Genomic DNA, 25,262 nt, shown 5'->3' on the forward strand with positions numbered 1-25,262 from the left:
CCCAAGGCCAGCGCAGGAACAGAGGAGGCTGCTGGGTCCTGGCCATGGGAACCGCCAGGTGCTCCCCGGGAATGAGGGACAACACAGACACCAGATCCCTGCCGGGCCCAGGCCACCTCGCCCTGCATGGAGATACTCCTATGGGGCACCCCCAGGTCCCCCAGCACGAGAGAACAGCTGGTGGCAGGGGGCTTCTACTGACAGTGATGCCATCTGGCTGTTACCCCACAGGGTCCGATGAGGGCAGGGGCTGAGCCCCAAATGTGTATGGTGGACCCTGTCTGCAGGGCTGGCATCCTCCTCCATAGGGCTGGCACCCTTGTCTAGGGCTGGCACCCTTGTCTGGGGCTGGCACCCTCCTCTAAGGCTGGCACCCAGGGTTTTTGGGTGTCCACATCTGCCAGGCATCCCCAAACCAGGGCCCCAGAGGTGACCCCTGAGCAGACAGGTGGGTGCGAGCACACATGGGGACTGCAAGGACCGTGGGGACAGTGGGAGGGCAGGCAGGAGCAGGAGTGGGGCTGGGAGCAGATGACAGCACCGGGGAGGAAACGCCGAGAGCCGATGAGTGACTGCGGGGGGGGGCAGGAAGGGAGGAGCGGGCAGGGAAGGGCTTCACAGTTATAAACTTGTCCCTCTCGGTCCCCGCGGCCTCTCACCGGCGTGGCCATGGCTGAGGGCCAGAAACGAGGGGGCTTCAAGAAGTTCAGTAAGTAGCTGCAGGACAGGGTGGGTGGGCGGGCAGTGGGGTGCTCACCTGGACAGCCCAGCGGGGAGGGAGGATGCGTGAGAGTGAGTGTGAGTGCGAGTGTGTGCTCACACGCTCCTCGGGTCACCCCCACCCAGGGACATTTGGAGCCAAGACAGGCTCTGCTGTCATTAGGAAGCTCGTTGGGGTGGGGGGCTTTGGGGGTTTCCATCCCCAGGGGTGGGGGAGAGCCCAGGTGCTGTTGACTTGGGAGCTGGGTGCTGAGACTGGGACCAGTCTGTTGCAGCCCAGCTCTGCACTGGGTGCCGGGATGCACCAAGAGGGTTGCACAACAGGGTTTGGGGGTCTTCACTCCCCAAATCGCATTCTTCAGGGTGCACAGCCGGTGCCAGGGGCTGGGGGTGGCCAGGCCCCCCAACCCCAGGGTGCTCCTGCAGCACAGGGACGGGGGGTGACACGAAGGAGCTGGGGTGGGAGCTGTGAGTGGATTCCCAATGGCTGCTCTCTGAGGAAGCGCTCGGTACCCACTGGGAGCGAGCTGTGCTCTTTCTCACAGACCTCGGGTTTCCCCCAGAGCCCCAGGAGGCAGCTGCAGCGGCCTTCACCCCTCTTCCCACCGCTGGGCTGCGCGGGAGCTGGCCTTTGCTGCTGCTTTCTGCATTCCTGTTGCGATGCTGGTGCTGGAGGGGACGGTCCCTCCGCTCCCCTGGGACCCCTCCACTGCCAAAACCCATGGCCCATCCCAGCTGGGATTTTCCTTTGTGGCGGAGAGGTGGGGGAGATGGGCAAAGTCCCTGGCTGCCTTTCCCACCCAGCCAGCCTGCAGTGGGTGACGCTTGGACCCCGAGGGGATGCATCACCCAAAGCAGTTTTGCCTTTCACCATGTCCAGGCCACGAGGTTTCTGCCATGCAGAAGGGCTTTTTGGCTGCCGCAGCCCCTTGCATAGCCCTTTGCCCTGTCCAGCCGTGGGGATGCCCCGTAGACCCCATGGATGGTGACACAAGGTGGGGGTCCAACGGCCCAGCGGCCCCCGGATGCCCAGTTCCTCGCACAGCACCACCGCAGCAGCGTGCTGCTTCCTGCCTTGGCAAACCCACCGTGCCCGGAGGGGAAGAGGCTTTGCAGAGCCCTGGGGCGACATAAACATTGCAAAACCCCCCTGGAGGCACCCAGAGCACCAGGGCTCCGGCAGCGAAATGTTGCCCTGCAGACCTGCGGCCACCCTGGGCCTGCTTCACCCCACGGGCCGCCATCCTCGTGCCGGCACCGGCACCTGCCTGGGTTTGCACCGCAGCAGCACGCAGAGCCGAGCCGGGGCTGAGGTGTGAAATGCAAAGCCGCCCGCCGGGGTTATAAATACTTCTCCGGCGAACACGTTGCGCTCGGTGCTTGCAGGTGGCAGCTGGGAGCTGCAGGGAGGCGGCGAGGGGCTGAGCGCTCGGCCGAGGAAGTGGGGAGGTTATCTGCTGCCCGCAGCCGGCGCTGCCACGCGAGCGCCGCCGGGCCCCGCGCTGGTGGTCGGTTCCTGCTCCTCTGTGCTGGCAACCGACGCGCACACATGGGCACGTCACACGTGGCCAGGACCCCCATCCCCCAGGGAAATGCTCTCTGCCCCGTGCTTTCGTTCTGAGGAGGGCAGGGGGTACAGCCCCTAGGGCTGCCCCGAGGCTACGGGGATGGGTGCAGCGACCAGCCCTGGCTGGAGTCCCCTGGGGGAAGCAGGGAGGCGGGAGGAAGCGATTTGAAATAATTTCTGACACTGCCTGCTCACCGGCCCGGTGGTTCTTTCTCATCCCCTGCAACTGCGGTGGGAAACACAGACGCTAGATTTGCCAGGGGAACTAGGACAGACCTCCCAGGGTCCTGACAGAGATGCCCTGAGCAGCATCACGTACACCCCAGTTCACAGAGACGTCACGCTGGGTGGGGACTGGAGATGCGGGGTGGAACAGTGCTGACACCAGGCTGCACTGCGGCACAGCACCCTGTGCCCACCCCAGCACGGGATCAGAGGCCCAGGACTGCCCACCATCACAGTGTGCCAGCAGTAACCCCACACTCATCTCTCCTCTCTCCTTGCCAGAGTTTTTCAAGTTCAAAGGCTTCGGGAGCCTGAGCAGCATCCCCCGCTCCTTCACCCTCCGGCGTGCGTCTGCAGTCCCCAGCTCTGCCAAGAGCCTGAGCCCTGGTCTCCCTCCTCCCCACAGCTTCCTGGAGAACTCCTTCGACAGCACCCAGGATGATCTCAACACCATGCCCAAGAGCCCGGGCCCCTACGCCCGATCTTCAGACATGTACAGCCACATGGGCACCATGCCCAGGCTGAACCTGGGCAAGGCAGGGAAGAGCCTGGGCAAAGCCAAGAGCCAGAGCTGCCGGGAGAAAGAGACCCCCAGCAACAAAACTCCCCGGACAGCCCCACTCCCCAACCCCAAGTTCTCTGAGATGGCTGGTACCCCTGACCCAGACATGAACTCACCCTCAGCCCCTGGGCAAGAAGAGCAGGAGGAGGAAGAGGCTCAGCCTGTGGACATCCCAGGGGTAGCGAAGGTGAGGATGGACCAGGAGCCTGTGGGGAATGTCTCCTGCCCTGGGACGGAGACAGCAAGCTCCAGTCTGGCCCCTAACCCCAGCCAAAACCCCAGCCCCAACGTGGCAGCTGGAGCAGAGACCGCTGACAGCGATCTGCTGGAAAAGGGGCAAGAGCATCCCAGCGAGAGCTCCACGGACAGGTACGACCCCATTGGGTTTGCTCTGCCTTCTGCTGGGACCCCCTTTTTCCCCTCCAGGACAAGGGGAGGGGGCTGGGACACAGAGGGGTCACTGCGGTGCCCCTGCCTTGTGCAGAGTGCCAGCGGGATGCACCTGGCCGGTGGGACGGCACGGCTGGCGCGCTCCGTATCGCAGCCAGGTCAGCGGCTCCATGGGAGTGAGGTTTCCTGTGGGATTTCTGCTCCCTCCTGTTTCCGGACAGGGTGGAAACATCTCACGGCCCCGCTCAGCACCAGCGTCCCTTTTTCCTGCCGGTGGCTCCATTCCAGTGCTGGGACATGCTGTGGAGAGCTCAGACCTGCACTGTCCTGGCCCCCTCCACCTCAGTCTCTTCTTTTCCACCCTCTCCATCCTTCTGCCCCTCTCCAAGTGGCGCTGCCTCTTTCAGGGGCAATCCCTGAAACCAGCCACCCTGTCCCCATTTCCATCACTCCGGGGACTACCCCCCCACTCCAGACACAAAACCCACCCTCTGGGGGAATTTGGGGACTCAGCCCTCTCAGATGAGGGTTGGATTTTTTGAAGGGTTTTGACATCCGAATTAACAAGAGAGTTTTTTAACTCCCTGTCCATCACCTGGGCATCTGGGCATGAGGGGCAAAATGCGTCCCCAGCCCAGCAGCGTGCATGGGACTGGGGGCATGGGCAGAAGCATCAGCTCCAAATTTCTCCCCAAAACAAGGTCCCATCGTACCACCCCTTCCCTGGCCCGACTCGCCTCTCTCCACACTCGGGTGGCCCCTGATGCCCTTGTTCCCCCTGCACTGCCCGGGGCTGGGGGCTTCTTGCCTCAGCGCTGAGCATTCGGGAGGTCTGGGTGGCCTCAGGAGCAGCATCAGGAGGAGGAATTCGTGCCGGCGGTGGGAGCCGGGCTGTGCCGGCCACACATTCCTGCCGGCCACGAAGGGAGGGCCAGAGGAGGGCTGGGACGGGAAGGAGGAGGGTCCGCCACCGCCTTGCGCGCCCCAAAGTCCTAACGCTCAGTGCAAGGCGGGAGAGCGCCTGGGAGAGATTCTCCTCGTCCTGGAGCAGAGGCGCTCGCTGAATCGTGCAGGGCCGATGACAGCGGTGGGCAGGAGGTTTCCCACCCTGGGACAGGGCAGGTAAGGGGTCCCGGCTCCCTCGGTCACCGCTCGCAACCCGGCACAGCGGAGGGAATGGGGAGGGAGAGGCTGAGAAGGGGCTTTGCATGGGGAGGGCACAAAGCTTCGGTGCAGATGCTGCCGGAGCTGCTGCTCGGCCGCTGAGGCCCGAGGCCCATGGCCCGTGGTGGTGGTTGCTTGTGGAAGGAGCGAGCGCATCGGCTGCGGCTGCCGCAACTGCCGTCAGACCCAGTGCGGGGGCAGAGTGGTTTGGGGGCTGCGGCCAGCTCGGGGGGCTGGAGGCCCAGGGGCTTGGGGGGGCTGGTGGCACCGCCACATCCTCTGGTGAGCACAGAGCCCCAGGAGTGTCAGAGTGTCCCCATGGAGAATGTGCGGGGCTCAGCCAGACCCTCTGTCCCCCAGAAATGGCTCAGGTCCCAGGCCAGCGCGGTGGGGAGCCAGGCAGCAGGGGAACGTGTGTGGGTCACCTGGGTGTCTTGGCTCTGGGGAGTGAGGACTTGATTCCCCAAAAATCGAGAGCCAAATGCTCTTTTGCATTATCTGGGGCTGCCCTGATGATGGGCGTAGCCACACTCTTTGCCAGGGAAACTGAGGCAGCAGAGTGACCAGAGCAGGACTTGGCATCGGGGGCATTTCTGCCCCTCTGCACTATGACTTGGAGCTCCTGCCACAGCCCCCAGCTCGGGGAGTAGCCGTCTGCCAGAACTGTCCTCACGGCCAGGCCCTGCTGTGGGGCGGAAGCAGGACCGGGATAGTGCTGCGCCCCAGCCCTTCCTCCTGGGCAGGCACATCCCTGGGGACGGGGACAGTCTGTTCCCACCAGGCCATGGCTGGGGCCAGGGCCCGCTGCCCAGCACAGGGTGCGCCTGTGCAGAGGGACCGAAAGCACACGGGGAACGGGAGACGAGCATGACCCTGCAGCACATTTTCACTTGCTCCCCTCTGGAGCGTCCCTGGTGAGGACAGATCCTGAGGCAGGTCGGGCTGAGGATGCCCATGCAGGGGAGGGCTTTCCCAGGGAGACTCCCAGCAGGATCAGGGCTTTGGGGCAGGGGGAATTACACTGACGTGGGTCAGGGAGCAGCGCCCAGCCCGTGGAGGAGCTGCTCGAAGCGAGACGGTGGCCGTGACTCTGACAGGGACACAGTGACTAACAGGAGGTGACCTGCAGGCAGGTCACAGAGCGGACGTGACTCGACTTCCCTCTGCGCGCGGCCGTGTGCGGGGCACGGGAAATGCCGCTTCCCGCGGGACGCAGGCAGGGCGCTGCCCTCTGCAGCACTGCCAGGCAAAACCTTGAAGAGGCAGCTCAGCAGAGGGGGAAACTGAGGCACAAGGTGCCCGCAGTCTGTTCCCCCGGGGCACAGCCTGCACCGGTGTCCAAAGACGAGTAGAGCCTGGGCTCCAAACCAGGGCTGGACCCACGCGATCACACTGGACCGTTCCCAGCGGCCAGCACGGAGCTTGGCACTTTTGCAAGTTGCTGTGATGCCTTCCCGAGCCCAAAAGGAGCAGTCACCCCACCGAAAACCCCCTCCCTGGTGGTGCCACCGCGGTAGCACCGGGTCCCAGCGGCTCAGCCACCGCCATGCTCCAAAGGCAGCCCTGGAATTTCTCCCAGGCGCTCTGCTGCCCCCAAAAATGCTGTTTCCTCCAGGAATGCGCAGAACCAGGGGGGCTGTGGCGCCCAGCACACCACCACCCCCCCTCCGCCCCCAGCTGCTGCCCTTCCCCGGCATGGGGGCCTCCTCTGCCTGGGCCCTCGCAGCGTCTCCCAGCTGCTCCCATGCTCCCAATTTCCTGCCCAGAGGCCCCCCGTCCTCCTGCGGGTTTTTCTCACGGCTCTCGCAGCACCAGGCAGCTCGCTGCGGCCGTGTGAAAGGCAAACAGGCTGGAGAGGCAGCGCTGGGGCGGGCAGGCAGCCCGCAGCTGCCTGGGGGAGCCTGTGTCTGTTCCCCCTCCCAAATGTCCCTCTATTTATTTCACCCAGAAAAGTGGGGGCTTGATTTTCAGCCCCTTTTCCCCTTCCAAACTGGACAGCGGGGGATGCGGTTTCAGCAGCGTGGATTTGGAGGAGTGGGGGTTGCTCGCTGCAGGGCTGGACACCCCAAGGGGCTCATGCTGACCCCAGCAGGACCTGCTGTAATGTCACAGGGGATGTCCAGTGGGGCAAGTCTGGCAGCAGTCGCCTCTGCCATCCCCGTTTCCCTTTGGGTGGCTGATTTCTGGGCCACCGGGCACCATCCTCAACCGGGAGGGAGCCCACAGAGGAGGAATTTGTCTCCCCAGGGATGCCACCAGTGCAGCTCCCAAGAGGAGTTTATGTGCAGGACCCTCAGCAGCTCCCAGTACAAGGCGGGACTCCAGCCATGGCTGTAGGCACTAGGTGGAGCGAGGCAGCTCCTGGCAGGGAAGGGACATCCCGGGTCTGTGACGCCCTTGGATTTGGTTATTTTTTAGTGGCAGCTGCCTGACCTCGTGCTGGCAGCCGGCCACCCCAGGGCCCTGGCTGCTGCCCCGTGCTTGGGCAGGCGACCTCAGCAAGCAGTGGGACTTCCGTGCTGAAGCTTGGCCCTGGGGAGGTGACAGGTACCAGGTTCTGGTTAAAGAAGTCTGGATTTCAGTGTTTCATCCTGAAAGGCGAGACCTCAGGGTAGTGCATCCCAGCCCAGGCTGTTGCAGCCGCTCTCCGTTTGAGCTCTCTGTTGGACTCATCCGTACAGACACATAACTTTACCTACAAGAGCACAAAAAGCAGTAGCAGCGTTACTATACGCTCAGGAAAGAGCAGGGGCCATCTGTGTCCCTCATGAAAGGATGGCAAAGAAGCTGCCAGAGCAGTTGTGTCTCAGGGTTGTTGGGTTGGTTGTCAGTAGGGCTAAGAGTGAACATGTCACCCGGGAGAATGGGAGCCTCTATTGCCTGTATACTGGATGGGCAAATCTTGCAGTCTCAGCCAGGACGTTGCAGTTCACCCCTGGCTTCAGTGGGAGTTTGATTCCTGTGGGCTTGCACGAGGCCCTAAAGAAACAGTCAGAAACACTTGTCTGGGCGGTGTGTCCCAACAGCTGCCTACTGGGAGCGCAGCTCTGCTGGGGAACAGGCAGGCCCACCTCGGCATGCACCCCCCAGCACTGTGACCCGCGGGGACCCCAGCCTGGCCACTGGGTCTCCCCAGCTCAGCTCACACGGTCCCAAGCTGATTTGGGGAGAGATCCTCTAAAAAGAACTCATTCTTTCCTGATCGCATTAGGGAGGCTAAGCCCCATGCCCAGAGTGGGCATGGAGAGGGCAGGAACGGTGCTGGGGCCCTGGGAACCTCTCCCAAAACCATGGCCATGCTCTGGACCCCATGGCAAGGCATGGGTCACAGACCCCCACTCCCCCCAGCTGTCCCACCACCACCTTTGACCTGGCTGTCAAAATTTACTGGCCTTTACTTACGTATTTTTATTTTTCCCCTTCCTTCTAGCCACCACGATGGCCTGGAGACCGGCAGCGAATACGTGAAGGTAAGACGCTGACCGTGATCGCAGCCTGCCCCGGCCGGGTGCCAGCGGTGAAGGGGGGATGGTGGCCCTGGGGCTGGCCAGGTCCTACACCAGCAGGGTGCTCAGCTCTGCACCACTCTCCTTCAGGCTCTCTCTTTGGCCCTGGAAGAAATTCCCCGCCAGAAATGGTGAGACTGGGGGAGGTAGAGGAGACACAAACACTATGTGGCCCCCACAGTGGTGATCCCACAGCAGCTGCCTGTGTTTCGTGCTCCCCATCGCTTGCGAACGCCACAGACGCAGGGGCAGCCTCCTCTCTCAGCCCCCACGTAAAGAAACGGAAGCGTTTGAGCCACTTTCGTGGCTGTCACATGAAAGTTGGTGTAAATCTCTCCAAATCTCTTGCTTATCCTCCAGCAAACTATTAACATTCCTGAGGACTCTTCATGTCTGGCCAGAAATTCATTAGCGAGGCGCCTGGCTCCGGAGGAGAGCAGGCCCTTTTGCAGGAGGCTGCTGGCATGATGGGAGCCGGGCAGGCACAGGGGAATGGTGACAGGGATGATGTGTGGTTTGGGGATGGAGCGCTGAAAACCTGACGGGGTGGTTGCTACCATGCCTTTGGGGAGTTGGCTTGAGAAGGGCTGGAGCGTCCTGAGTCCGGTTGCCCAACGGGATGTAATGCTGCTGGGCAGACGTGGTTGTTGAGAAGTGACTTGAGGTGCCCAGCTTGGGTGGCGTAATTAGCACAGAGCCCTCAACCTTCATCTTTTGGACTTGGGGCTCTCGATGGCGGCTGTAGCCAGACATGGAAACGTGGGAACCCCCTGTGGTGGCACCAGCCGGCAGGTTCAGGAGAGAATTGGCTGCACCCTGAGCTCATCTGCTCCTCCTCATGGGAGTCACCACGCTCTGGGTCCAGCCTTGGGGCTAACGAGGACCTCGCATGCTGGGCCTGGCAACCAGCAGCCTCTGGGCAGCAGGGTTGGATGTGGCTTTTTGACCTGTAGCAGAGCAGTCCCCACAGTGCGATGTCCCTCCTCTCCTCTTCCATTTGCCGTGTGGGATTGGTGGAGCGGGAGCTCACAGGGCTGGAAGTGGGACACATGCCGGAGCAATCAATCTCCTATGGCAGTGCTGAGGCTCTGACTGGCAGAGCCCTGGCGTGGGGCACCTGGGGGTGTGCAGGAGAGCTCCTGCTCAGGCAGGCAAGTCCTGCAAGGGCAGGGAAATGGTGAGGGGTGGAGTTGGATGGTTTGGGGTGTTTTCCCTTGCGCTGTTACTGTGTGCACCCAGAGACGAGCGCATTTGATGGCTCGTGAGCTCACAGACTGAAACAACACAGATGTGGAGCAATGGGCACAGCTTTGCCTTTGGGATCGAGTTCTTTTTGGTGAGCCAGGAGAATTCCCTGTTCTCCAGGCAGATCCCAGACCTCAGCTATCTGGCCTTTATTTCTCACCCATCCCTGTGGTGTCCAGACATGGCCCACGGGCTGTGATTTATGTGCCACTTCCTTTGGTCACAGAAGCGACTGATGGCTGCAGTGACAGCAGCTATTTTAGTCAAATAAGTAATTATCTGGAGTGTGAGTGACCGGGGGCACTCCGGCTGATTGCAGGTGCCATGCCTGGCTGGGAGCCCAGGCGGCTGCAGGGTGCTCAGCACCCAGCAGCATTTGGCCCCAGGGCCTGTGGGATTCAGACTGGGAAGGTGGCTGCTGGCTGCTGTGCCTGGGATCCCGTGGGAGCAAGGGGGGATGGAGCTGGGACCTGCCGCTGGAATAGGTCCTCGCTTTGCGGCTGGGAGGGGGGCAAGCAGAGGGGAAACACCGCTGCAGGGGTGAGGGGAGAAAAGACAGGAAGAAAAGAGACGGTGAAGGAGAGAGAGTCAGGAGGAAGGAGAGGACGTGCTGCAAAGCCCTTGGGAACAAAGGCTCATGGGCAGGTCTGTGTGCCGGTGTGCACCAAGGAACTGCCAAACATCAACCCTTGAGCTTCAGCGGCAAACCGGCCAGGGCCAGCTCTCCCATCACCAAGCCTGCCGTGGTTAGAGGTGCAACCAGGAGCTAGGGAGGGGCAGAAAGCCAGGATCAATAAGCACTTGGTAATTAATGTGCTTTAATAATAGCCTAAGGGTTGGTGTTTCCAAGCTGCCTGGGAGATCCATGTGCCTGGCTCCATCCCAGCCACCTAGCTCTGTTCCTCGCGCAGGTAAAGGAGCAGAACGGCGTTATCCTTTGGGAGAGCAGCAGCCGGTAAAGCTGTGATGCATCCCCGGACAGCTCAGTTGGAGGTTTTCAGCTTTCCCCTGGGCAGCAGGGGCACAGCCGGGGGGCATCACCCCACAGTGCCCCATGGGGCTCCTGCTTGCATCCTTGGCGAGAGCCTCGGAGGGGAACCACGGAGCCTGTCGCGGGGGAGAAGCCTTGGCAGGAGGATGATTCATGTTCAGATCCTTTTGGAGCAGCATTTCCCAGTGCACTGCCATCTGGTCCATCCCTTGGCCCCATGCAAGAGGACAGGAGGAGAGCCGGTGCTCCCCGCCTGTCCCGGCGGGGCTGCAGGCACACATGGGCCCCGTGAGCACCCAGCACCCCATGTTCTGTGCTCACAGGCTGCAGGTGGCTCCTCTTCCTCCCCTGTCCCGCTACAAACCCACGCTGCTCTCCTCTCTCCTCTTTCCCCTGCAAAACCAGGGGCAGAGCATGGCCCGGTGAGCAGCTCCAAGCTCTCTTTGTTCTGTGCTGAGGAGCCGCTCGGGGCACATGTGTCTCATCAGCCCTGGCTGCTGCCTCCCTGCCTGGGGATGCGAGGGGCTCGTTTGAATTAATTAGCGGGGAGGCTGCAGGGTTCTGCGGTTGGTGGCAGCAGGAATACTTCCCTGAGCTCACAGCATCCCCTTGGGCAGGGGCGCACCAGGAGTCATGGGGGTCTTTGGGCCAGGATACGCTTTGTGGATGGGATCATAAAGCCCCCCCAATTACCAAAGCGTGCCAAAGCATGGCCATGCTGGTGTGGGACAGAGCTGGAGGGAGACCAGCTGGGTGCGGGCAAGCAGGCTCAGAGTACCTGGCCGGGTGCTGGCGGAGCCCCTGCCCATCCCTGCGCGCAGGGCAGGGTGCTGGCAGTGGGTTCAGGCAGGGATTTTGTTGGGTTTTTTTTTCTCGAAAGTCAGGGCTGGAGCAATGCTTTGAGTCATCAGCGCTGCCTCATGCATCCCATACGTGAAACCGTGGCCTTAATTAAACCGAAGCGGAGCCTTAATTAAACACAACTCCAAGACGGCCTACGTGGGAAGCAGGCAGCTGGCTCCCTGCCGCGCGAAGCAGGCACCGGTGTGTCCTCCCAGAAAGGCGTCACTGGGGCGGGCGTCAAGGAAGACGGGGTGGGCGAGAGGGGACCAGGCTGTCTCTGACCTGTGTGTGTCACTGGGGAAAGCAGGTGGATTTGGGATGGGGAGATAAGGGGTGCTGGGTTCCCCTCAGGGCTCCCGGGTCCCCACAGAGGAGCTGGTTCTCCTCAGGGTGCAGGCAGCCAGGGTGCTGGGTCCCCTCAGAGGAGCTGATTCTCCTCAGGGTACAGGCAGTTGGGGTGCCAGGTCCCCTCAGAGGAGCTGATCCTCCTCAGGGGTGCTGGGGTGCCATGTCCCCTCAGGGTGCAGACAGCCAGGGTGCCAGGTGCCCTCAGGGGTGCCGGTTCCCCTCAGAGGAGCTGGTTCTCCTCAGGGCTGTCAGGTCCCCTCAGGAGGGCCGGTTCCCCTCAGGGGTGCCGGTTCCCCTCAGGAGGGCCGGTTCCCCTCAGGGCGCGGGCAGCCGAGGTGCCGGTTCCCCTCAGAGGAGCCGGTTCCCCTCCGAGGTGCCGGTGCCCTCCGCGCCGCGGGAGTGCCGGTTCTCCCGGGCTCCGCGGTGGCGCGGCGGGCGGGCTCGGGCGGCCCCGCGGGGCGGGCCGGGGAGGAGCTGCCGCGGCGGCACCGCCCCCCGCCGCCGACAAGGGATGAGGTAATCGGGGAAGCGGCTGAAATTGAAGCCCGGCGGCGGCGGCGGCGGCGGTAGCGGCGGTGCAGCCCGGGCCGGGGCAGCCCCGGCCGGGCGCGCCGCGCCATGACGGAGCGGTGCAGCCTGTGGAGCGCCCTGTCGGCGGCCGCCTGCTGCTTCTATCGCGGCTCCTTCATGCAGGTCCAGGTGAGCGGGGGGCGGCGGGGGGGACCCGGGGCCGGCCCGGTTACCCCGCGCTCGGCGCAGAAACAAACCCCGCGGGTGCCGCCGGGCAGCGGCTGCCGTGCGGCCGCACGCGTGGGGGAGACGGCGGGGGTACGGCGGGAGCGGGCACGGGCCGACCCCCGGCCCCGCACCCGCCGTGAGGCAGCTGCGGCCCCCGGGCTGCAGCGCTGGAGAGCGGGTGCGAGGGGGTGGCATCCGCGGGGTCCCACCGGGGAGCCCCGCTGCCCCCCGCAGCGCGGAGCTGGCAGGGCTGGGTGCGGGCAGCGTGCCTGCCTGCGTTCGGCAAGGAGGTGGCGAGTGCGAGGTGAGCCGAGCACCGGGTCGTGGGGCAGAGCTCAGCCCCCTCTGCAGCCAGGGCCACAGAGCCAAAGCTGCCAGATCCCCCCAGACCAGCACTTTTGACAGGCGACACAAGTCTCTGACGGGAGCCCTCACCTGCAGCGGATCTCATGAAGGGGAGCATTTAGCATCCCCCAAAAGATGGCATGGGCTGGGAGCATCGCTGAGCACAGAGGAGAGACTGAGCCCACGGCTTCTTGGCCTGGGTCTCCATCTATGTGCTGCGCTGCACAGGTCTGACTGGTGGGAGAAAGCTGGGATCCATCTGTCACCTGTCCTGTGGTGCTTTCAGCACCGCCACTGTCTGGGCACGAGTCTAGGTGTCCTATTTTTGGACACTGGCATTTGCACAGGAGGGGCATGGCGCTAGGAATTGGTTCCCTCATTTACCGAGTTAGAAAGCAAAGGTGTTTAGGATTGCAAGAGCCAAGCAGGCTCTGATCTGAAGCAAGAGCTGTAGCATACTGCAAGTTAGAAGGGAGCCGGCAGCCAAGAGAGCTGGCAGTCTTATTCAGTACTCCTGCTGAGTGAGGTAGGTGCTGAGCTTTAGAGATTATGCTGGGTAAGACAGAACCCAGAAGCAGCATTTCAAGTCTTGTCATGACTGCGGCTGATCTCGGTGCAAAGCCAGGGATTTTGATTGCTGGTGGAGGTGAAGAGGGAAAAGCAGAAGAGCTTCTCCTGGTTGTCCAAGGGCTACTGAGCAACACAGGGGCATGTGGCCTAGCACAGCAGTCCTTGGGCTGCACATCACAGGGGGCGATGGGGTGCTTTCAGCAAGATGCTGCCAGAACAAGGGAGAGACAGGTGGGCGTCTGGCTCTCGTGCAGGGATGCGAGAGGGGATGGAGGGCACTCCATCCCGACCCCAGAAAGAGTTAAAAGTGAGGCCCTAAGTGCTCACCTGGCTCCACCAGCTCTTTCACCATCTATTTGTGTCCAAGCGTGCCCAGCAAACACACACTGAAGTCCCCATGAATGACTGGAGCGCTTCCAGCTGACAGCCGCATCCCTGCTCACCGCCAATGGCAGTGCACCCAGCCTGGGAAGCACTGACATCATTTCTGGCCAATAGCAGCTCTGAAAAGGGATGCAGCAGCAGCCGCTGCTGCCGTCTTGGAGTGAGATAAGTAATATATAGATGGATGGAAATGTGTGTATACATACCCTCCATCACTGCACTAGAGACCCACTCCCCCAGGGCAGTGGTAGCAGTTCACTCCACCACCCCACCACACGACCCAGGGCACTCATCCCACCTTAGAGCACCCAGATGTTCCCGGCCATCAACCCCAGCTGCACCCCACCCCTGCCAGCCAGACATAATTGCTCCAGAGCTGCCACAAAGGAGCACAGACAAGGCGAGAGGAGACCCAGTGGGTAGCCAGGACCAGTCCTAGGAAGGGCTTTGAATGCCGGGACAAAGATCCTGAGTCAAGGTCTGCCTACAGTGGGGACTAATGGAGATGTGGCATACCCAAGAGATGCCTTCAGCCACCCATGGGGTGGACAGATGGGCTGGTGCCTTCTCAGAGGCCATTTAGATGCCCATTGCGAGACAGGACAGAGGAACAAATTATTTCTTTTCCATATGGATATTGAGATCAGCAGGACTGACTGGCTCACAGCAGGGCATGCAGACTAAGAGCAAGCCTATTACAACTTGAGCGTGGTTTGTGGTAGGATTTTCTCGTTGTGGTCACGCGGGCTGGACTAACCGTTCTCAGGTGGTGCCTGGCAGCCGGACTGGTGAGCGCAGCAGTCCTGCACCAGGCGGGCACGCAGACTGGTTCTTGGGTTGGCCGTGATGCTGGCTGTCTCTCAGCAAGGATGTTTGCTCTGAAATACGTTGCTGAAGTAGCCCATTGCCAGGTTCGGAGGAAGCAGAGAAGACCTCTCGTGCAATTCTGAGGCTTTCCCCATACACCTGCTCCCAATGGCTTGTTACTCCGTTTCCTCCCAGTTCTGCTTTCCCAGGCCCTGCAGCTGCTCTGGCAGCCAGAGCAGGGGTGGAAAACTCCAGAAGGGGCTGGGATTTCCCTAGCGAGGGCCGCAGCACAGGGTGGGCAGCACAAGAGCAGGAGGTAGAGCAGATGCTCTCAGTGCCCTGAGGTTAGTCAGATGTTATCGACAGAGGAGTGGGGTGGGGTGCGAGCACACCTTGCTCTCCAAGCTGACTTCATCTTCAGCTGCGACTCCTCCAGATATGGGAGGGGAGAGCAGGAAAGCAGACTGCAAATAACTCCTGTTTCATAAGATTACCTTTGCAAGGAGAGAAAGCCAAACACCAGCCTTTGAAGCTCTCCTTACACCAGACAGAGCAACAGCCACTGTTTTACCTGTGCCACAGCTGTCAATACCCTCCATCCCCACAGCTCTTGCCCTTCCAGTTCCACTGCCAGTTCCAGTCCTTGCCCCTCAGCTGGGACTTCCTCCGCAGAGAAAGCAGCGGGGAGAGTCAGGGAAGCAGGCAGGGATGGAGAGCCCCAGGAGCTGCCTCCTTGCATGGCAGCATCAGAGGATTCCCCAGCCCCAGGACTGTGAAACAGCCCATCAGGGTGCTGAATGTGACGGAGGAGCTCTCCTTTCTCCAGCCAAGCCAGCTTGGCTGCTGGTTGGGATTCCTCAAGCAGAGCTTGGCATCATCTCTGGCAGCTCCTGAGCTGGTTTGTCTGGTGTGGCTGGTTCGGAGAACCGCTCTAATCCCCGTTTCTTCCCGCTCAGCTGGAAGAGGCCTTGGGGCTCTCCGTGTAGGAGGCCAGCACCACGCACTCTAGCTAGGTACTAGTGGAAGCCAAGGCTTTTCCCCACACCCAACCCACTAGTATGCAAGACCTCACGTTGGGCCGTGCATCTTTCGATGTCCTCTTGGCGCAGCCGAGAGTGCCAAGCGGTGCCCTTTTCAGCGCGGCGCTCAGACATCCGCTTACACGCTCCTGACAGCGCTCGGCTGGCCTGCGCCGCCTTGCCATGCCGTGCCTCGCCGGTGCCCGCGCCTCGGCGCCCGGCCAGCTGGCAGCCTGCGAGCCTGCCTCCTCCGAGACGCGCTACCGAGCAGAGCAAAGTCGTTCGCTGCTGAAGGGCTCAGGGGCTGGAAGAAACACGTCCCTCCACAGCACACGGGTCTTTTGCACCAAGGGCTTGCGGCGAGCCCAGCTCCTGCACTGAAAGGGGAGCAGTCGGGTGATTTGGGCAGCAACTAGTGCGTGTGGAAAGAGCACGAGAGACTCGCGATGAGGACCAGTCCTCAGAGACATCACGCCAAGGAAAAGGGCTCCCCAGAATCAGTCTCCTGCTGCCTCCCCAGCTATCATAGCCACAGAGTCACTCCAAGCAGTGGCTTTTTTGGTGGCCGTGTAAATCAGATGGGGTCTCATTGCCCAGCCAAGGAGCCGAAGGGACAGTGCCCTCCACACAGCTGGAGGAGGCGGCTTGTGGCACCCACCGCTCAGAACTGGCCTCCCTCCACCACCTGCAAAACCTCCCTCGCCTCTCCCAAACCTCCTGTTCTCTCCTGCTAGCTGAGCACCTGGCTCCTGGCATGGATGCCAGCCGGCTGCTGCCCAAATCCAGGCTTGGAGACGCTGGGCACTGCTCAGCTGGGTTTGCGTTCGTTATCCTGCGCATTTGCATGGGGAGGATTTGGGGGAAAACCCAGATGTACAATGCTGGGCAGAACAGGCGCTAATCCCTGCTCTAGGGGTGGCAGGAGGGAGCGCAGGCCCCGAAGTGCTCCCGGCTCAGCTCCCATGGCTTTAGCCTGCACAGACAGGAGAGGCTCCCAGGGGGTCCCTCCCTGCCCCAGAGCCTGGGGTGAGCTGTGCCGCAGGGAGGGTGCCGCAGCCAAGGGTCCCCCACCGCCGCTGGGCTGCTCGGTGGCAGCGGATGGGTTGTCTTGGAAACGGCATCTGCTCGGCCTCGGCCCCCCGGGAGGCAGCCGGACCTCAGCAGCATCCGCAGGCTACCATTTATTTTTAATAGGGTTCAGCGGCACCGGGTGGCTTTGTCTCCACGAGGGCCCCAGAGCAGCAGCGAGCGCTCAGCTCCCCTCAACCCTCGGTCAGGAGGGGACAACCCCCAGCCCAGCGAGCAGGACTCTCTCCTGGGGAGGGTGAACACGGTCCGACGAGCAAGTCTCAGTTCAGTCCGTACTGTTTTCACAGGCTGCTTCCACTGTCCCAGCACCTTTTGACACGATAGGAGTTGGGAAGGGGGGAACAAGGGCGGGTCCAGACTAGTGAGGGCAAGCCCTGGAGAGCATGGTCCATCACACAGGACCTTTGCAGCCTCCTTCCCCCGCCCCAGGCTGGAGTAGGGTCGTGGGGACGGCATTGCTGCCTGGCTTGGCTGATGAATGCAGCCACTATGGGGGATGGAGCATCTCCCCGAGGGAAGTGGGGGATGTGGGGTCATGCTCCTGCTGAGGGACTCGGTGGGGTCCCAGGAGCACCCTGAGAGCAGTGGGTACAAGGCAGGAGAGCAGCAATGCGCTACGTTTTCCCCTGCTCCCAACTGCTAGAGGAGCAGAAGGAATCAATATGGGACGCAGAGGATGAGGTGCTGGGCAAAGAGGTCAGCTCCAAGGCAGGTTTCCAGTGCGATGGTGTGGGGCTGCAGCCCCCAATGCTCTGGGGAACTAGCTGCGGCACAAAGCCAGCCAGGAGTGCCAGCCTGCTCCTCCGGAGCCGGTGTCAACAGGGTTTCAAGCCCGTGCCTGTCCCCTGAGAGACCAGCAGCATCCTGCCCTAACAAGTGCCAAGGAGCTGGGCCAGTCTACGGTGCCTCCTCACGCTGGCACGGCCACCAGAGGTAGAGCCAGGCCACCAAGCCACCCTTGCTCATGGCAGCGGTGGAACAGGACACCCCAGTAGCCCCATCTGAGCTGCCTGGTCCATGGCAGCGGCACAAGTGTCCCCGTTGCAGGACAGCACGCATCTGGGATGCGGAAGGAGCCCAGGGGTCCTGGCTCCCGGGCCCCGCTCCGCCACGCAGTGCTGCCGAGGCACTAACGTTGGCACCGCAGCAGGACTCCTCTCAAAGCCGCTGCACCAACCGGGGGAACCAGCCTCGCGTTCAGAGCACGCAGGAACCCCGAGCCTGTGCTCACCTCCCCAAACAAGCACCAGCTCCACCGTACCGGCAGCTGGGCATCCTCGGCTGCCCTCTGGGAACACTGGCCAAGTGGCGGGCAGGGAGCACGGCCAGCTCCAGCCAACAGGAGACATGACGCCATCCTTTATCTCTCTGGGGGGAAGGGAGGGAGCAAATTGCATCCTCCAGGCTCAGGTGCACCAGTGCCATAAAAGCTAATTTCGATGCAGAAGGTTCGCTTTACATTTGTCATTACTATTCATGCCACCATCAGGCTAAACACAGTGAATTAACCCTTCAGAGTAGGAACTGTGGTGGACGTTTCAAGGAGGGGGAATAATGCAGGTTTCCTTCTGGAAGAGTGGTTCCCACAGTGGTTCAGCCCTGGAGATGTTTGAGAGCAAGCTGGGACAGGTTTTCTCCTGCCAACCACACTCAGCTCTGAGCTGGGGTAGAGGGGCAGCACACCAGGGACAGGGTGGTCAGGCATGATGGGGACATGCCACCAGGAGACCCTCCAAGTGCTGCTGGTGGCAGGACCTGACCATCAACAGGCACATTACCCCACCTGCATCTTTTGTCACAAGCGGCAATCCTAACACACAGCTCGGAGTTACCTGTCCCCAGGGATGGGTCTGCTCCTGGCACGTGGCATCACCAGCACCCATGCACTGGTCCCTCAGGTCTCACGTGGGGACCCTGCCAGCCCATCCCAGGGCCAGCCCTTCCCTCCCCAGGCCCTGCACGGCTGCACTGGCTCACGCTCTCTCCTCCCCTGCACAGTTCTCCAAGGAGAAATACATCCTTGACTCGTCACCAGAGAAGCTTCACAAGGAGCTGGAAGAGGAGCTGAAGCTGAGCAGCACTGACCTGCGCAGCCACGCTTGGTATCACGGCCGCATCCCTCGGGAGGTGAGGAGGGGAAGGTGGGTGGCTCTGGGCACCCTTGGCTTGGGCACTCAGGGAGAGCCCTGAGCACCCTGAGGCCACATAGAACCACCAGCCTGTCCTCCTGGGAAGCCTCTGGGCAAGGGCTTCACTAGCTCTGAGCTGCTTGGTTCTGCCATGGGAAGTGCCCTCCTGCAGCTCAGAGCCAGGGGCAAGGAAAACAAGCCAGTGCCCCAAATAACATCACAGTGGAGCATCCACCCGTGCCCCCCTGGCCCGTCCAGCGTGGCTGTGCCTGAGCCACTGCCCTGTCCCCTCCCAGGTATCGGAGAGCCTCGTGCAGAGGAACGGCGACTTCCTCATCCGCGACTCGCTCACCAGCCTGGGTGACTACGTGCTGACGTGCCGCTGGCGCAATGAGCCCCTCCACTTCAAGATCAACAAGGTGACGGTCAAGTCCAGCGAGGGCCATACCCGCGTCCAGTACCTCTTCGAGCAGGAGAGCTTTGACAACGTGCCCGCCCTCGTCCGCTTCTACGTGGGCAACCGCAAGGCCATCTCCGAGCAGAGCGGAGCCATCGTTTACTGCCCCATCAACCGCACCTTCCCCCTGCGCTACCTGGAAGCTAGCTACGGGCTGGCCAACGGCAAGCATGGGGGACCCCACAGCCCTGCCACCCAGAAAGGGGGGCACATCAAGAGGAGGAGCATCACCATGACGGACGGCCTGACAGCAGACAAGATCACCAGGGCTGAGGGGTGCCCGACCAGGTGAGTGTGTGGTCTCATTCTGGCTGAGCTGGGCAGAGCACCAGCCCCTGGGAAAGAGGCAGAGCCACGCTCGGTCCCTGCTCCTGGGGTGGAGGGCAGAGGTTTGGGATCAGGGATGGAAGAGAGAGACCAGCAAAGGTATGGGGGGAGGAACCGGTACCCAGTTGGAACTGGGTTTTTTTCCCAGGCTGGCTGCCAACCACACTGAGCTACCGCAGCAGACGCCCAGCGAGCAGACATGACTTTAGCATCGCAGGCCAGAAGCCAGAGAGTGTTTTACAATCTCCCAGTCCAGGACTACCAGCGTGTCGGGGCTTGTCAGAGCCAGTGAGCTGAGCTTTCCCAAGCAGATGCAAGGGGAGACCCAGTCCCAGCCACAGAGAGGGTGTTTGTTGATTTGTTTTTGAAGGGCCCTTTTAGTTTTAGAGTCCTTTCTGTTACCAAGCAGAGCTGGAAGCCTGATGGAGCTGTGCTGATGGGGGTCTGCACAGCCCCCAGATCACAGTGTCTGCATGGCTCATCCGCTCACGTTGACCTTGGAGCAGTTGGGCTTCTCTAGAGGTGGAGAAGGAGATTTCCTTTGCACAACTTACTGGGCTGCCCAGAGCCTGGCAGGGAAGGCCGAGCCACACATACATCCTCACATGCAGCAGCCGACGGGGGGGCCCATCTACCCCTGCCTCCCCAGTGGGACACAGACTGTCATTGAACCAAGCCACTTTCTCACTGCCCCAACCTTCTCAGCCCAAGGGCAGCGTGAGAACACACCAGCAGAAAACAGGCAGCCAACTGTTATGGCAGGGAAAAGGAAAACACTCAGACTTTCAGGAGAGCCTATGTGTTTCCAGAAGAAGAGCCCAGATCCATCACTCTTTCCTCACCACTCACATTTTCCCCAAACCCCTTATCACTGCCACTGCTCTCCCATCCTCCTCCCACTGCAGAAGCACGGTGGTCAAGACTGAACACATCATGGCAGCCCAGCCCTCACCCCTGGAGGGAAGGCAATGAATTACCTGCTATGCCTCCTTGCAACCCTCCCTGCGCTCAGCACCCCCCCAGACACAGCATTTTTTGCAACACCATTGACACGTCGTGTTTGCATCAGGCCACAACTGCTGCCCCACCAACCCAAGACCTCCTTGCTTGCTGTGCAGCTCCTGGAGCGCACACCCTGCAGCTCACCAACCCAGGCACATCATCAGGAGCCTGCTGGGCTCCAAGTCCAGCTTCCAGACACTTTCTGCCTCTTCTAAACTTTGGGTCAGAGCAACAGCTCACCTAACCATCCCGACACAGCTCTCAGGTGTAAATAGAGTAACACACCCAGCGTCAGATACCACCTTGTAGCACAGACCTAGAAAACTACACCCCACAACATTTTTGCCAGAGCCACTTCCCCGCAGCACCCTGGAGCCGAACCGAGCCAAGCCAAGCCAAGCCAAGCTGAACCGAACCATCCCATCCCATCCCATCCCATCCCATCATATCATACCTTGGCATCAAGGCATCCTTCTCCCCTGCTCCATACAACCAAGCTCCCCAGAGTAGGGCTGTCTCTGCTTTATGTAGGTGCTGACCCGTTCTGCTCCCAGCTGCCTGCAGGGACTGCCTGTTCATTGCTCCAGCTGAGCTCGTTATGGGTAGTTGTGGAAGGAGGTGATGACCTGAGGGGAGGTGATGGGGCAGCAAACCCTCATCCCAGCCTCTCTGCCCTTGCCCAGGCTATTTGCAGTGACTAACCTGCCCCATCTACCCCCTCCCCAGCGTGTCCTTGCCCCACCACCGAGATATCATTCGCAACTGTGCCGTCAGCGTGGACCAGATCCAAGACCTGCACTCCCCGATGTCCCCCATCTCCGAGAACCCAGCATCACCTGCCTACAGCACGGGTAGGCATCACCACTCCATCCCACTGGGGATGGTGGGGGCGTGGGTCAGGCTGGGCTTGGCACGGGTGTGACGCAGAGAGCTGGGGAGAGGGACGGAGCTGGCTGTAAAGACAAGTCCCTGTGTCACTCCCTGCTAGGGAAACCCCATCCAACTCTTGCCACAGCAAAGAAAACTGTCCTGAGGGAGGGCCTGAGCTGAGGATGGGACCTCAGCCAGTCATGCAGCTGTCCTGGGACCGGCTGAGTCCTCTTGGACAGCAGGGCTTTCCCCGAGCTCCGCATTCCTGTGCTGCTGCATCCGTGGTCCCTGTGCGTGTGCGTATCTCCAGGCTCTGATAACAGGGTCTCCTCTGCTCCCTACAGTTACACGGCTAAAGCCACATGCCTGCCAAGCGGCCGGGATTGCCCCTGCCTCTCCGGTCATAAGAAGGTCCAGCGAGCCCCAGCTGTGCCCGGGGAACAACAGCAAACCTCTGCCAGACCCTGCCCACAGCACCCACTCGACTCCCTGCCATGGGTACGCCCGCGCCTCCCCCTCTCCCTCCGTGAACAGCTACAGCGACCCAGACACGGGGCATTACTGCCAGCTCCACCCCACCTCACCTATCAGCAGAGACCGGCCAGCTCATGACACCAAGCAGCTGCCAACAAAGAGCTACATCGAGAGGCTAAAGGTGGAGGAAGGACAGAGAGGGACTGTGGAAAACGGCTCCGGGGAAGCGGAAGCAGGGCAGAGGCTGAAAGGAGAGCTGGACTTCGAGGGCTTTGTGCCCCCCACCATGGAGACAACCTCCTCCTTCAACCCCGTGGCCTTCCAGTCCCTGCTTATCCCCCTGGAGAACAAACCCCTGGAGATGGCCGTGCTCAAGAAGGTCAAAGAGCTGCTGGCAGAGGTGGACGTGAAGACGCTGGCCAAACACATCACCAAAGTGGACTGCCTGGTACGGCCGGGGCCAGGCGGGAGGGACGGGCGCCGCTGCCCTCCGACCGCTCCAGGTTGGCAGGGGATCGGAGCACCCCCAAGCATCGGGGCACCCCTGAGTGTCGGAGCACCCCTGCTGGGCTCTGCCACGCTGTATCAGCCAGGGCAGGCAGAGGCTGGGCTGGGGCAAGAGGCTGCCCAAGGACGCTTCAGCCTCTCCACAGTTCACAAAGGTCTAATCAGCTCTCCCCTTCCTTGCCAGGTTGCCCGGATATTGGGTGTGACGGTGGAGATGCAGCGGCTCATGGGCGTGAGCTCCGGCATGGAGCTGCTCACCCTGCCCCACGGCCACCAGCTCCGCCTCGACCTGCTGGAACGGTACGGCACGCCACAGCGGAGGCGAGTCCACCGGGCTCCTCCGCACGGCACAGCCCAGCTTGGCACGGCGTGGGGCCCGCTGCGCTTCCCCGGGGCGGAGGAGCCCCAGCTGAGCTCCAGGAGCATCCCCAGCCCCCCCGTGCTGACCCTGCTGTGTGTCTCTCCCCACGGCAGGTTTCACACCATGTCCATCATGATCGCTGTGGACATCCTGGGCTGCACGGGCAGCACGGAGGAGCGGGCGGCACTGCTCCACAAAACCATCCAGCTGGCCGCCGAGCTGAAGAGCACCATGGGGAACATGTTCAGTTTTGCGGCTGTGATGAACGCCCTGGAAATGTCACAGGTACGGGGACGCTCCCTTCGTCCTTGTGTCCTGGGCTCAGCCCCCTCGCCCGAAACACATCTCTCTCCCCACGTCCTGTGGGCTCCAACACCCGTTGGGCCGGGAGAAGGGGGAAAATGCCCAGGATAGGAGGCGTGGGGCCACATCCACTGGGATGTAAGCAGGGAAGGGGAAGAGCCATCCCCTTCGAGGAGCAGACAGCCCAGTCCCGCCGGGATCCGATTGTTTTTCGGTGGTTGGGCTTTTTGTTTTGTGCTGGGCTGTGTTCCTGGGAGGAAATGAATCTGCCCTCCGGTACAATACAGATCAGTCTGAAGGCTGTGGCAGCAGCGTCTCTGGGCCACACTGCTCCCTTTGGAAGATGAAAGGAGATTAAAATTCAATTTTAAACCGAGCCCAGCTGGGAAGTCTTGCTTCCTGCCTGCACAAAGGAGGTGGAATGGCTGCCCCCTCCCTGCGTCTCATCTTCAAGGCCGCTGCCACGCAGGGAAGCTGCTGTCCTGGGGCACGGGGAGGGGGGAGAAATCCTGAACTCAGCCTCAGTGCCAGGGATGTGCTGTCTCTGGCCATGAGCGCTGGTGGAGGAGGCTGTTTTGGGGAGCAGCAGGCACTGCTGTGTGCAAGGCTGGGGGCCGTGGCTCCGGGTCCAGGCAGTGGCCCCCCTGGGAGCACCCTGCGAACCCGGCGCTCAGTGCCCAGAGGCGGTGCTGCCACCAGCAACCTCCATCTGCCCCATCTGCTTTCAGATCGCCCGGCTGGAGCAGACCTGGATGGTGCTGCGGCAGCGGCACACAGAGGGCGCGATCCTCTACGAGAAGAAGCTCAAGCCGTTCCTGAAGAGCCTGAACGAAGGCAAAGGTAACGGGAGCAACTCCCCTTCTCTTGCCTGCCTGCTCCTTCCCACTTCATCCAGACACGGCCTTGCTGGAGGGGAACGCATGTGAGAGCTCTGACCCTCTCCCAGCCAGTGCCAGATGCTTCCCCTCTGGCTGCTGAACCGCCCCAGCACCCGGCAGGGCCCGTTTGGCCTCAGCTGCTCCTTTCTTCCTGAGGAAGCATTTCATAACTAAATAAAACCAGCGGCTGGGCACAAACACAACTCGGCTGAGCCAAACCCTCGCGCTCGCACAGCAGTGCGTGCCAAGCCGAGGGGACAGGGCAGCCAGTCGGGGAAGATGAGGAGCCACGTCTCTCCAACACCCAGCGCTCAGGGCCCTGCAAACCTGCTCCCCATCGCAGCCCGAGCAGGGACAACCGTGTTCCCCTCCCGGCCCAACCAGCAAGCCCAGCTGGGAGGAGCTGGTGTTGAACGAGGCGATGGCCCCGGGCACAGCAGTTGCAAAGCCATAGCCTTGCTGTGCTACAGCTGAGCCTTAAAGCCTCTCCCGGCAGCGCAGTGGCAACCCGGCTTTGCTGGGCTGTGTGGCCACGTGAGCGCTCCACGGGGCTGGGGCAGATGGGGAGGGGGACGCAGAGGTACGGGGTCTTCAGGGTGCCTCTCTCCGCAGAAGGTCCGCCGCTGACCAACACCACCTTTCCCCACATCATGCCCCTTGTGACTCTCCTGGAGCGGGATGAGGCTCTCACGGACAGCCCCGAGCCCTGGGAGGCCACCGACAACGGCGTGGAGGTGGTCATGGCCCACTTGGAGGCGGCGCGGATGGTGGCCCACCACGGCGGGCTCTACCACACCAATGCTGAGGTGAAGCTGCAGGGTAAGCGATGGGGATGGCAGAGCCCCCTTCCCTCTGCCACATTCCCCATGTGCAGCTCCAGCCCAGCACCAGACGAAGCATCCCACGGGTGCAGGGTCCCTATTCCATCCCAGGGAACTGACTCTCTCTCTCGGCAGGTTTCCAAGGCAGAGCAGAGCTGCTGGAGATCTTCAGCACCGAGTTCCAGCTGCGGCTGCTCTGGGGCAGCCGTGGGGCCGAGAGCAGCCAGGCTGAGCGCTACGAGAAGTTCGACAAGGTCCTCACCGCCCTGTCCCACAAGCTGGAGCCAGCAGTGCGCTTCAGCGAGCTGTGACCCCTCTGGGTGCTGGGACACCCCCCAGCTCCCAGCCTGACCCCCTGGTGGCTGCGGGGCAAGGGATGGGTCCAAGCACCCGGCACCAGGAGGAGGAGAGAGGGCCCAGAAAGGCGCTGGGGCACGGATCAACGATTTTGAGACAAAGAGGAGGAAAAGCAGCCACCTCCCATCTACCATCCACCTCCTCAGGACACAACAAGCCAGGGGGTCTACACCGCTGCCCCCAGAGATGGGGACAGTGTCCAGGCAGGCCTTCACCGGTGTCCACCACCCAGCCCCGCTGAGGTCCACGACTACATGGTGCCC

General features: G+C 61.8%; 1 protein-coding gene across 4 annotated transcripts; it reads left to right on the forward strand.

Annotated features, from left to right (window-relative positions):
* The first annotated feature begins 669 nt into the window (after positions 1-669).
* Positions 670-24,953, forward strand: SH2D3C (SH2 domain containing 3C). Of its 4 annotated transcripts, XM_086475545.1 has the most exons (13): positions 670-709; positions 2,795-3,443; positions 8,059-8,098; positions 18,512-18,640; positions 18,939-19,388; positions 20,289-20,382; positions 21,151-21,279; positions 21,643-22,220; positions 22,464-22,579; positions 22,754-22,925; positions 23,672-23,783; positions 24,434-24,640; positions 24,778-24,953. In XM_086475545.1, the coding sequence occupies exons 1-13, from the start codon at positions 670-672 to the stop codon at positions 24,951-24,953; spliced, it is 2,892 nt and encodes a 963-aa protein (XP_086331671.1). The 4 variants fall into 4 exon arrangements, with proteins under 4 accessions (XP_086331671.1, XP_086331672.1, XP_086331673.1 ...); XM_086475546.1 differs by lacking the exon at positions 20,289-20,382 and having other exon boundaries at positions 18,939-19,387; positions 21,155-21,279; XM_086475547.1 differs by lacking the exons at positions 670-709; positions 2,795-3,443; positions 8,059-8,098; positions 20,289-20,382 and adding an exon at positions 12,180-12,260 and having other exon boundaries at positions 18,939-19,387; positions 21,155-21,279.
* Positions 24,954-25,262: the final 309 nt, after the last annotated feature.

This window comes from Leptosomus discolor, chromosome 19 (genome assembly GCF_034619465.1).
Source record: "Leptosomus discolor isolate bLepDis1 chromosome 19, bLepDis1.hap2, whole genome shotgun sequence".
Lineage (NCBI taxonomy): Eukaryota > Metazoa > Chordata > Aves > Leptosomiformes > Leptosomidae > Leptosomus > Leptosomus discolor.